This window comes from Patiria miniata, unplaced genomic scaffold, assembly GCF_015706575.1.
Source record: "Patiria miniata isolate m_02_andy unplaced genomic scaffold, ASM1570657v1 HiC_scaffold_9, whole genome shotgun sequence".
NCBI classification, from domain to species: Eukaryota; Metazoa; Echinodermata; class Asteroidea; order Valvatida; family Asterinidae; genus Patiria; species Patiria miniata.
In genome coordinates, this window is record NW_024037076.1 from 22,678,900 (window position 1) to 22,692,174 (window position 13,275).

General features: G+C 37.9%; 2 protein-coding genes across 2 annotated transcripts; one reads left to right on the forward strand and one right to left on the reverse strand.

Moving 5' to 3' along the window:
* Nucleotides 1-61: 61 nt before the first annotated feature.
* LOC119719984 lies at nt 62-5,187 on the reverse strand. Its single transcript, XM_038189475.1, has 4 exons — nt 5,041-5,187; nt 2,470-2,616; nt 1,928-2,158; nt 62-1,532 (listed from the first exon to the last, which is right to left on the reverse strand). The coding sequence occupies exons 1-4, from the start codon at nt 5,161-5,163 to the stop codon at nt 1,269-1,271; spliced, it is 765 nt and encodes a 254-aa protein (XP_038045403.1). The 5' UTR covers nt 5,164-5,187; the 3' UTR covers nt 62-1,268.
* Nucleotides 5,188-5,210: 23 nt separating this feature from the next.
* On the forward strand, nt 5,211-12,996 carry LOC119719985 (isocitrate dehydrogenase [NAD] subunit beta, mitochondrial-like). The gene is made up of 10 exons (XM_038189476.1): nt 5,211-5,334; nt 7,356-7,415; nt 7,971-8,110; nt 8,326-8,463; nt 8,636-8,768; nt 9,026-9,159; nt 9,421-9,670; nt 10,034-10,128; nt 10,586-10,646; nt 11,282-12,996. Exons 1-10 carry the CDS (start codon nt 5,287-5,289, stop codon nt 11,354-11,356), a joined length of 1,134 nt encoding a protein of 377 aa, XP_038045404.1. The 5' UTR covers nt 5,211-5,286; the 3' UTR covers nt 11,357-12,996.
* Nucleotides 12,997-13,275: the final 279 nt, after the last annotated feature.

Consider the following 13,275-nt stretch of genomic DNA (forward strand, 5'->3'; position numbering starts at 1 on the left):
TTGGTGGGTCCTTGATCACGTCATAGAATTATTTGCCCAAACACACGGCGCGGCCACACTGCAAAAATAGAAATTCCATTCCACGGTGAATAAACTTCCATTGCACTGTCACACTATCGGTTGCGCTATAACACAGCTCTGATAGCTCTGATGCTGTACATTCATAGTTCCAGTTTACAAGTTACCAATCGGATGACGAGGATTTATTCAGGCATTGTATAAAACAAATAAGAATGTTCATTATATTGCAATGGAAATAATAATTTCATTCAGTGACAGATGGAATTTTTCATTTCACTCGGCTTCGCCTCGTGGGAATGGAACATTCCATCTGTCACCTCATGAAATTATTCTTACCATTGCACTCATAAAAATTCATTAGTGTATGCTATTTTGTAGACCATAGTTTACAGCAATACTTTTGATACTAATGTGCATTGATGTGGTTTTCCAAAATGTGCTACATGAAAAATTAGATTAAACACAAAGTTGATTGTTGATAAACAATAAACATAATATAAACCCAAAAGAACTACATAAAAGCACTGCATAAAGTAATGACAAAATCAGAATGAAGAAAAATGCTCATTAATGCAGACAAATCGAGGTGTAAAAAATCATGTAAATATTTTGTAAATTACTTTTCTAGATTGAATCCATAATGAAAAGCTTTTTCTTCCAAACAATGACAAATTAAGCAGCACAACTTTATTAATACAATGTAGTATTAAGCTTGTCCTACAAAAAATAAGCCAAAAAGTGTAAAAGTATGACTGAAAAATATGAGCTTCTTGCAGATGAATACATTATATTTTTATATTTACAATTTCAAATGTTCACAACATAGAAAAAATAGTGTATTAGGGTTGCTTTAGATGAAGAAAAACTACGAAAAGTCTAAATTCGGTACCTGTTGATATCAATATCATACAAGTTTATGGTATACATATGTACTTTTTACTTTTTGTTACACTCTGTGATATTATACAATTTTTAATCAGAGCAAGGTTATTTTGACGTAAAGTTTCTTCCAAAAATGAATTCAGCTAATTTATCATTACCACAACTTCAAATGGACTGTGAGCAAATACGAGCTGTATCTAGATCAAAAGTACCACTTTTGCAAAGTTCAGAATTTTTTATGCTTAATTTTGAAGAATAAAGTTTAAATGTCATCACTCCTAGATTCTGTGTAAGTTATTGTACAAATAAAAGTGTGAATCTAATGATGGTACGATTTCAGTCTTGATTTGATTAGGTTCATGTTTCTATTTCTTGTCCTTGGGTACCCTTCCCATCAAATAGAACTCTTTATTGGGTCTCATATCAGTAAGATGAGCCATGCGATTAGACATTGCAAAAAATGCAGCTATAGCTCCAATGTCCCAAGCATCTTCACGATCCAAGCCGTGTGCTTCGAGTTTCTTGAAATGTTCCTCGGTGATTGTCTCTGACTTGCAGACAGCGATTGCAAACTCAACAATCGCTCGTTGTCTTGGATCCAACTCTGCACACTCCCAATTGGCAGCAACCTGAGCAATATGGAGATTAGCTTCAACTTTAATACAGACCTGCTCTTGTCAAGATTTCCACATACCGAGCATTTTTAAAGGCTCTGATTTATACCAAGTTATCATGACGCAGTGGACATACTTGGATCCTGAATTTTCTTACAGGAGTAACCAAACATAGATCCGTAACACAGAAAAAACAAGAGTTATGTTCCTTCATACGTGTAGTGCAGATTTTTATTGATATTTTTCTAATAAAATCTACTGGAAAAAAAATGGACTTATTGTCAGCCACTACATGTAGGTTTCACTTTCAGCAAATAAAGGGTCTTTTTTGTTTTAGTAATTGAACACCCATTCCAACTTAAACTTTACCAATCTAAGAAAGTATTAATAATTTTTGAAGTTGTTCTTACCTGGTCAGCTAGGGTAGGATTCTTGGAGTAGATCCTGAACAGTGCCGAGTGTGATATAACGCAATACAAGCAGTTATTGACGGAGCTGGTTGCCACAACAATCATCTCTTTATCTGCTTTAGTGAGGGATCCTGTCTCTTTGGCCATGAGTGCATCATAATACATGAAGAAGGCACGGAATTCATCAGGCCGATGGGCGAGTGCTTGGAAGACATTTGGTACAAAGCCAGACTGAAAGGAAGATATTCATGTAAAATGTTAACAACAACCCTTGAATGTGTTGGAAACCAGTTCACCCAGAAGTTAGACTGGTCTCTGCCAAACTTTCCTGTACTTAAAACAGGGCAACAATTTTACTATTGAAGAGGAAATGTAATTTTTCTTTTGGAAAAAGAACTTGAAGACATTAAAATTGGGAGCATTTCAAGGGGAACTAAGGCCAGGACCTTGGAAACGAAACTCCAAATCTGATGTTTACATTATATTTTAAGTTTACATTTAAAAATTTATCTGGGATACATGAAGATTATTAATCCCAATACCTTCTCTGCTACTTCATTGATGAGATCTTGCATATCTTGTGGGAGTTCATCCTGATTAGGAACAGGATAACGACTGATTGGATACTCTGCTTCACTGCAATACCCTCGGTTTACAATGGCAACAGGCTTTGCAAAGTTTAGGGATACCTGTAAAATACAAAATCAGGTCGTAAGCAAACTTTGATGAAAGCATACAGTCCAATTTATCAAGTTTGGTTAGTTTTAGTTATTTTAAGCTGAGGTGAGGGGCCTACTTGTTTCATTATTTGCAAGTGAAACAAAAATAACTTGAAACTCAAAACCAATTTAAGATTGGCAGGAAGCACCTGCATGATTTTATACAACACTGCCATCACAGCACAGGGAATGATTTGGAAAGAATTCCATACATGGACAACTTGCAAGTGTTTTCTCAGTAAATGCTTAAATATTTTCTCAGCTAAATTTGAATTTTTAGCACATGTTATTTCTTTCTGATGGTTGATAGGTCATTGCAGGGAAAAATTAGTGATGGCCATATGGAATTCTTTCCCAAATGTGTTCCCTCCGTCTAGTCTAACTAGCTGACTCGTTAGTTGTTAAAGGGAATATACATCATTTGCTTTTGCTGTAATTTTCAAAAATGGATGGATTTGGGGGGTTGGTAATATATAGCAAATATTGTTACACTGACTTTTTTGACGTTTTGGGTTCGTAGATGCTTGAAAACCAGGAAAAACAATATTGTTCCTGTAGTCTGGTTCCCTGACTCCATTTAAGATGAAACGGAGCAATTTATAGACATTGGGGAATTGTAAGGTTAGGGAACCAGTCTAGCTGGCTTGTACCTGTTTATAGGTGTGTAATCGATTTCAAACAAATGCGGACTAACTAAATATGGTCAATTGGGGCCAGAATTTGAAAAAAGCCAGTTTTTTCGAACGGTGGTCGGCCGACCAGCGTTGGAAATTGATACAAAAATACCACTTTTCTTAAAAATGACAGTAGGCCCTACACCAGATGCCATGATTTTACAGGATGCTTAAGACTGTCATTCACTAACAGTCCGGCAAGGTATTTCGAAATAATTTGGTAGTTTTATTTTTGATGTTTGCAAATGTTGTATTTTCTCTTTAAAGGGAATATACATCATTTGCTTTGGCTGTAATTTTCAGAAATGGATGGAATTGGGGGGTTGGAAATATATAGCAAATATAGTTACACTGACTTTTTTGAGGTTTTGGGTTCAAAAATGCTATAAAAACCAAGAAAAACAATCATTTTCCTGTAGTCTGGTTCCCTGACTCCATTTAAGAAGAAACAGAGCAGTTTACATACATTGGGGAATTGTAAGGTCAGGAAACCAGTCTAGCTGGCTTGTACCCGTTCATAGGTGTGTAATCGATTGCAAACAAGTGCGATGGTCAACTGGGGCCAGTATTTGAAAAAAAGCCAGTTTTTTCCAACGCTGATCGGCCGATCAGCGTACTCCTAGAACTATGAGGCTCCACGTAGTGGAGCCTCATAGGTTCAGAAGCCCGCAAAATTGTTGTCAGCACAAAACACTAATTAAGTACAAAAACGTCCATCCCAAGCAGGCCGTTTTCCACAGAACCGCTGCACAGTTTGCCCCTAAACTCCATACAATACCTCATGACATACTCACGTTATGTGCACCCAACAAACATCGGTGGATTCTGTCTGTTTTTCGGCAAAAATGATGAAAAATATGCCCTTTCTGCACTGAGCCAACCTAACACTTGAAACGAGCACGCGTGCAGAATGATCGCAGTTATTTTCGGTTCGATCGCTCGGAGCGCGCCGCGGGGGGTATGGTGTAGGAGCGGAACGATAGTATGCACATGCGTACAAGTGCAAGTACGTACCCCCCGCGGCGCGCTCCGAGCGATCGAACCGAAAATAACTGCGATCATTCTGCACGCGTGCTCGTTTCAAGTGTTAGGTTGGCTCAGTGCGGAAAGGGCATATTTTTCATCATTTTTGCCGAAAAACAGACAGAATCCACCGATGTTTGTTGGGTGCACATAACGTGAGTATGTCATGAGGTATTGTATGGAGTTTAGGGGCAAACTGTGCAGCGGTTCTGTGGAAAACGGCCTGCTTGGGATGGACGTTTTTGTACTTAATTAGTGTTTTGTGCTGACAACAATTTTGCGGGCTTCTGAACCTATGAGGCTCCACTACGTGGAGCCTCATAGTTCTAGGAGTACGATCAGCGTTGGAAATTGATACAAAAATACCACTTTTCTTGAAAATGACAGTATACCAGGTGCCGTGATTTTACAGGATGCTTTACACTGTCATTCACTAACAGTCCAGCAAGGTATTTCAAAATGATTTGGTAGTTTTATTTTTTGATGTTTGCAAATGTTGTATTTTCCCTTTAAATGCCATCGACTAGCTGTTATGATCATGCCGCGCCTTTGCTTTGCACGCCCACTGTTGACTGTGTCTGCTGCCCCCTATCGACAACCAATTATTATATTAAGGCCAAATTTTAGCTCATTTTTTAATTGCTGAAATTCAACTACTAAAATAGCCTTGCATGCGATATTCATTTATCGAAACTACCTTCGGCACCCAGCTGATGTTTTGTCCATTTTTACAGTGGTTAATTGATGACAAGACCGACAACTGAGACTTGGAATTCCTGCACAGCTGACGGCAAAAAATTGAGAACATGTGAGCCGCCATGTTGATTTTGGTCTGGTTTCCTACTCATTCTTTGGTGTAGCCTTTAGGTACGTTTTATGTCAGTGGATCCAGACTGTAACATTCGTCAACATTTTGCACGCGATCACCGCGCACCGGACCGAAATGATGGCGAGTTCTCTCTTTTGCAAGATTATGCCGAGGGGTTTGAAGGTAAAGAAGCCCATTGTGCATGTTTGCAATATTTATGTGGATTTTCCGGAATATCTTTACTTTCGATGTTTTCTATCATCGAAAACTGCTCTGTCGATATGTCTGTATGTCTGTCTTACTTGTCTGTCCGCACGTAATGTGTTTTATTTCTCCATGGTCTGACCGTCTGACATGTCAGATCAGTGTGTCAGTCCATGGAGGAATAAGAACACACCCTCCATGGTCAGTCTCAGCATAGGCCCTAGAGCAAGGAACTCGGAATATCATTTGATTTTAAGATTTTCAGTGTGCCATGTGTGTAGAAACTGCTTTAGTAGTAAGACTACTATCATGACTATGGGGGAAATGATCCATTGTTTTTTTTTTTAGTAGATTCTAGGCCTGTGCGACTAGTGTGACTAGTCGCCTAGTCGCCAATACTAAAAAGTATTGGTAGTCGGGACTATCAATTTCTGAATAGTCGACTAGTCGTGTGACGTGACTAGTCGCGACTACTGAAAGTAGTCGTGACTACTGAAAGTAGTCGTGACCATTGAAATTCACTAGTCACCCACACCTGGAAGGGGGGTCAGACAAGTCGACCGTTGAGACAACTCGACTCGGGACAAGTCGACCGTTGAGACAACTCGACCGTTGAGACAACTCGACCGTATGTGCGATAAATGGAAAGACAAGTCGACCGTTGAGACAAGTCGACCGTTAAGACAAGTCGCCGCCTCGCATGTTTTTGTTGCTAGTTTTGGGGATAGTCGCGGGGATTTTGACGGCGGCTGATCGCCGTTTGGGAGTGATGACACATGAGTTGTTTTTTTGTTGTTGGATATAACCATGATAACAGAGCCGATATAGCGCAGCCGGGCCTGTGCGCGCACTTATCCCCGGTCAGCGTCGGCCGTACCGTGCACGGTGACATCGTTTATGCCGGGCCTGTGCGCCCACTTGCCGCCCCGGTCGACGTGCCCGCGTGCCGGGCCGGGCCCGGTCCTCGCTGGCGGGGCGCGCCGGCCCGACGCGACGGCCACCGGATTGGAACGCCCTCTGTGCATCAAGTATGCCCGCGCCGCGTCCGGGATCGCAACATTTTCCCGCTCCACGTGTATACATTTCCGCTAAGTCGAGCTGTCTCAACGGGCGAGTTGTCCCGAGTCGAGTTGTCTCAACGGGCGACTTGTCTCAACGGTCGACTTGTCCCGAGTCGAGTTGTCTCAACGGTCGACTTGTCTGACATCCTGAAAATGTGTGATCCAAGTACATGTAATTAAAAACGGCCCAATAAAGATGCTTAAGGAAGAAAGATTTAATAGTAACATTAAACAATGACAGAACATGAATGCCAAGTTCAGAGGCAATGCATATTTTCTAATGTGATCACTCACAACTGAGTAAATCGGGGTTATCCCTACAAAGTACAATGAATGATGTAGTACTCACATGACACATGTGATTCCGTCATTACTTTGCAAGCGTACATGTATCAAAGGCTTTATGCTTTTGTAGTACGCAGACTTTACTTTACACGATATTTAATTATAATAATCAATTCTGTCAAAATACCCCTAAACAATATGAAACCGTCTGATCACGACAAACTGACCTCCTTGTTTTTTTCTGGCCCACATGCTCATTGCACATGCGCAGACCGATATATTAGATGTACTGCTGCACTGATTAGAGGTGTTTCTTGATAAATAAATAATGTGTTACTAGTCGCGACTAGTCCACTAGTCGTGACTATTTATCGCAACTAGTCGCGACTATTGAAATTCACTAGTCGCCCAGGCCTAGTAGATTCACGTAAATAATTTATGCTATCCTTGACCTTGTGGATGGCAGTATTAATTATTATTGGCATATTATAAAATAACACAAAATTGATGATAAACAATAAACATGATATTGCATTTGTTAAATGACGAGGAAGGAAAAGTAAAAAACAAAAAATAAAAATTAAAACTAAAATAAAAACTAAAACTAAAACAAAAACACTAAAGAACTACTAATGCGGTATATTGTTTTCACAGTTACCCTCATGCCACCTGGTCCGAACTCTAACAACCAGTCAAGTTTGTCATAAACCTGTGGTAAGTTGTATAGGCAAGTGTATATGTGTATGTTGTTGAAGATGGACACTGTTTAAGATATGTTATGTTGTGTGCGCAAAAACAAATCCAGTTCTCTTCCTGCCACGAAATTGTTCAGTGGTCAACATACAGAGAATAAAGTGTTTTTTATCTTGAGTGAAATTCTTTTTTTTTCCGGTTCTTAGCAGGCATTTAAGTTCAGTTTTGATTGCTTGCATAAAACTGTATTTTCTTTTTGTCTCAGACTGTTTCTTTACTTTACTGGTTTTTTTTTTTTTTTTTTTTGGTAGGTCGTGCAGTTTCGTTCTATATAAGAGAACGAAGAGACACTTTTGTGTTTTTGGACGTAATACCTAAACATTTCGCAATGATACAAGCAGGAAAAGTCACTGGATGTGTCTGGAATCATCCATATAGTTTGCTACGATACCATGTTGAGTATCTGCTAGCTTAATGTTGTGGAAATAGCCAATGGGACAGGGTTTTGATTTATGAACCGAAATTTTATGTGTCTTCAACTTGTTTTAGTAATCACATTTTTCTATTTTTGTTCAGGCCCCGGCAGCCCAACCAGACACTAAGAGAACTGTCACATTAATCCCAGGAGATGGAGTTGGTCCTGAACTCATGTTATCTGTCAGGGAAGTGTTCAAGAATGCTGGAGTGCCGGTAGACTTTGAGGAATTATTTGTCAGGTATGCTGTGCCCTTTGAGTAATTCACTGGAAATTCAGAACTGAAATGTGGCTGTGGTCTAAGGCCAGGTCCAGTACTTAGCTATTGCTCGCAAAAAGTATGTACCTTTGCAAGTGGTTCAACACACTTCCCATAGACATATGTGTTACTGTCGGCCATAGTCAGGTTATTCAGATGTGAACTCATTTTGTAAACACTGTTGTTTTCCTCCACAGTGAGGTGCAGGTAGGGAAGAGTGCCACCATTGCTGAAGTGATAGATTCCTTCAAGAGGAACCAAGTTGCACTGAAAGGAATCATTCATACACCCTGGGGAGGAGGTGGTGAACTACAGACACTCAACATGAAAATCAGGTTTGATAACAGTCAACTCTCTGTATGTTTTTGTAATGGAGGCCATCACTAGAATTTCAAGACCTTCTTGAGTAACTTCATCTTCAAGATTGAAATGTGTTCTCATTCTTGGTGTTGACAACCAGAGCAAATAACGTCTTTGATTTTAACCAAACCTTTGTTTTTCTTGCAGACGAGAATTAGACCTCTTTGCCAATGTTGTCAGATGTCGCACTTTACCTGGAATTCAGACAAGACATACTGATCTAGACTTTGTTGTCATACGTGAACAAACAGAAGGAGAATATAGTGCACTTGAACATGAGGTAATCTTACAATATCTGTGTTTGACTCTGTGCCTTGCATTTGTGTTGGGTCTGAAGTGCCATTATATTATCCTCTGATTAACTGCATCACCGACTGAGACTCTGAGTATGAATAATGTCCTGAACTGAGACTTGAGGGTCCAGCTCGGCTACGCTAGCCTAGTCTTGTTGATAGACAATATTCTAGATCATTGAAAAGATTTCTCATTGTTAATTTGTACTTATGCTTGCTGGTCACACTTATTATTACATTTTAGAGTGTTCCTGGTGTGGTAGAATGCCTGAAGATCATTACAAGAGCTAACTCCCTGCGGATTGCCAAGTTTGCCTTTGATTATGCCAGAAGAAATGATCGTCAGAAGGTAACTGCTGTACACAAGGCAAACATCATGTGAGTTTACTGCTCAATCTATGATCTTCTTTGATGTAATACTTCATATAATACTCCATCATATAGTTTCCAATTGTTTATTTTTACTTTTTCTTTTAAGTAGTCCAGAGAATGTTTAAGTATATTTTCTTGTCCAGAAATTTGTCATTAATCAGGGTCAGGATATCATATGGAGCCCTTTGATTTGGCAAAATAAAATGTTATTACAAATCCTAATATTATTATGTTGATTTTTACAACTCCTTCTTTTCATCCTTCTAGGAAACTTGGGGATGGTCTCTTTCTTGAAAGTTGTCGTCAGATCTCCACTTTGTATCCCAAGATTCAGTTTGAGGCTATGATTGTTGACAACTGTTGCATGCAGCTAGTGTCTAACCCTCATCAGTTTGATGTGTTGGTCACTCCAAACCTCTACGGCAACATTGTTGATAACTTAGCGGCTGGTCTGGTTGGTGGGGCTGGAGTGGTTCCTGGCGAAAGCTTCTCATCAAAATACGCAATATTTGAACCTGTAAGTTTATGCAGAATTGTATACATTATCTAACTGCAAGCGCAAGCCTGTAGAAGAATTGGCTGAAAAGTTACATTTTTTAACTGCTAGTTAAAATTTCTATCAATCAAACAATAAATAGTTCAAATATCTTAATTCTAGATTTAAGGGCTTTTGATCATTTTGTCGATGTGTTTCAGATACTATCATTGCTGTCCACTTTTGCTACTTTTCTGCTATTAGTAGCAGTTAGCTCCATTTGTGAATTTCCTGTAGTTACATTTCATTTCACTGACTCAGTTTATAGATCTTTCTGTTGATATTAGATGTGTTGATAGATAGGTTCATTATTAATAATTTGTATTTTTTCCTTGGACTGATCAGGGTGCTAGACATACCTTCTCTCAAGCTGTTGGTCGTAACATTGCCAATCCCACAGCTATGCTGCTTTGTGCTGCCAACATGCTCAAACATCTTCAGTAAGTATCAAGTACAAATCACTCTTTGATTTTGTTTCTTGCCCAAAGATTTTACAACAACCCATTCTAATTTCAGTATTGATGCACACTCAATAGTGCCATACGATTGGTCAAACACTTTGCTCAAAGGATCAGGATATCCTCAGTCAAACCATATTTTTCCAAGACTTTTTTTTCCCATTCAGTTTATCAAAATTCTTAGATGAATGATTAAGACTAATTTTGTGAATGATTTCTTAGTCTTAGTTTAAATTAAGATCTGGTTAAGTTTGCCTGTATCAATATGGAGTTGGTGAGTAGAGATAATGTGTTGTATGGACTTAAAATACCTTCACTGCCAACAAAATGTATCAACCTTTGTTAATTGAATACAAATGTATACCCATGAAATGTTTCCAACTTAATCCCTCAAGTCAAACATCTAAAGTTGTCTTTTCATTGAATGACTAAATTACAGCCTGGATTCACATGCCAAGCTTATTCAGACTGCAGTGGAATCGGTTCTCAAAGCAGGCAAGGTAAGTCACATACAACTCTTGACTATATGTTTGTTCTTTTGGTCATCATTATCTCCACTGGTAGAGGGTAGGAGGCTGAAACTCGTGTAAATTTACACACAATTCAAGGGTGAGATTTTTTTCATGATTAGAAGTTTTCATCTTGTATTTCCCCCCTTTCTGTGGGAAAGATTTATGTGAAAGAATTGCAATGGGTAGTTTTTAGGAGTGCCTATGTAGGCAAATAGTACATATAGATAGACCCTGTGTTGCTCTTTGGAACCACCAAATATATTTCATTCCTTTTTATGTCCCTCCAAATCTTACCCCTGACAATTATCTATGTTGTGTGTGATACATGCACTATACTCTGCAGTATGAGTCATTTGGTTGATGACATGCAAGCTTAGAGATCATTAAAAAAATTCCAGAAAGTTCAAGGTGTCAGCAGGAATTCTTCCATTGTCCCAGTTTTTTTTCTTGGTGCCCACTGAAATATTTCCATAGCCATTATGATCAGTTAAGTACCCTTTTTTGTAGCAATAAATTATGATGGTTGACTCGGATCAAAATGAGCTGGATGTAGAGTAAATGATTGTTCTCTGTATGCAAGAAAACATTTTTATTGCTCTGTTCATTATTTTATTCAATCCAAGGTACGCACACAAGACATGGGTGGATATGCTACAACAAGCGAGTTCACTAATGCAGTCATGAATAATCTGAGGTAAAAAGCTGCAATAGATGTATTGATAGACAACAAGAAAACACAAGAAAATTGGTCGTTTCAGTTGATATATATATTACACATATATACATATGTGCATTCATATTTATAATCATCAAACCCTCTGTTTGATTTGCCAAAGTTACAAGTTAATTCAGTTAATTCTATTAATCATCTACTTAAGATTGATAAAAGCAAATTGGGTGCTAAACAGTTCAGGAATGTTTGAAAAAATGTGATACGAAACATTTATCTTAGGAAGCAATATGCATTTAAAAATGTGTAGCCACCATTACAATAGGTAAACAGAAAACAGATATGACATATGGGAAAGATCTTTTTGGGATGCAAAATAATTTTTGCATTTTTTTATCTCTGTATTCTATATATGTTTTGGATATTGAATAAATATAGACCATTTTTAAAGGGGTCATGCGATGACTTTTTCTTGGGAACTCATTTTGTGCAACTTTCTACTCGTAAATGTATGAAAAACTATTTGACATCCCTTTTTGGTTAATTTTATTGAAAAGTGCACTTCTGTAAACAATCAAAAACAAATCCATGCTTTTCCGGACAACTGAGGGTGCTATTACTGTGATGTTATTTCAGGAAGACACTGTTTAATTTATGGGTTTGCTGTTCAATATTGTGAACCCAAAATTTGCTCATTTAAAACATTTGTGAGAAAGGGTTGCTCATTGGCTTACTGCCATGTACTCGCACAACAACGAATCACCAAAGAAAGAAAATTCATGACAGCAAATTGTCGAAAATTCTAGCAACTTTTTGTGCTGGAATAGCTGTAACATTGAGGTTTCTGCCTGAAATGACATCGCAGTATTGCTTATGAATATGGAAACAAGCATTCGCATAAAAGCCAAAAGGTACCAACAAACCTTGAAAATGGCAAAACAAACATTGAAATGAGGGTAAATGGGACACAGGTGCATTTTCATGAATAGCATTAAAAATTACATTACATGGCCTTTAAGCCTCAACAGAGTTGTCATACGTTTTAAAGGTACAAACATTATCTAATAGATTTTTTTTTTAAATGGCAAACATTTTTGTGTTTCAAATATGTTCTTTATCATTTACCATGTGTACTGTGTACAATGTAGTCAGTATTATGAAAAATACACCTCCAATTTCAATATGATTCTTCACACACTGTAGGGAGTTAGGGTCAACCCCAAGGACCTGTGGCACATTCCAGTTAAATTCCAGTTGTGGTCTTCCATTTGTGTCGAGTTTTGTCAGTTATACAAAAACCACTTACATTGTGTCACACTATCGATAATCTTCTGTTTATCTTTAATTTTCTTTCTGAAAAATAAAAGAAAATGAGTTGTGGTCATCTTGTAAACAAAAACAGTGAGGACAACTCTTTTTTACAACAATAAAAAATACTGATCATCTATTGTAAAATACATACATACATGTACAGGGTTTATACATGTCATTCAACATTGATGTAGTTAAAGAACTTGTATACATGTACATTTTTATTTATTTGAAGTATATCTTAAGTGATTTTAAGTACTTTTACAGTTTACAAAGTTCAAAATAAATTTAGTTACATTGCAGGTATTGATATACATTTTGTACACCTTTTGCTGCAATAAACTGTGGAAAATTGAATCCATTTTATGTTGTTGTTTTTTATGAGTGAAGCTGAGCAATCCTAATTGTCATGTGCCCGTCTCAAATGCAATACTTTCATGAAAAACCTTAGTCACCTTGCTGAGAGTTCCGTCATTGACCCTGAACTCAAATTCCTTTGAAAATCTGTAATTGTGACTTCCTGCACCATAATTATATGTCGGCCTGGACAATTAATTTGCCCCCCCCCCCCACCCCAATATGACAAGGAGAAAACAATAAGGAACCCAAATATTGTATTCAACAAATCTGTAGTTT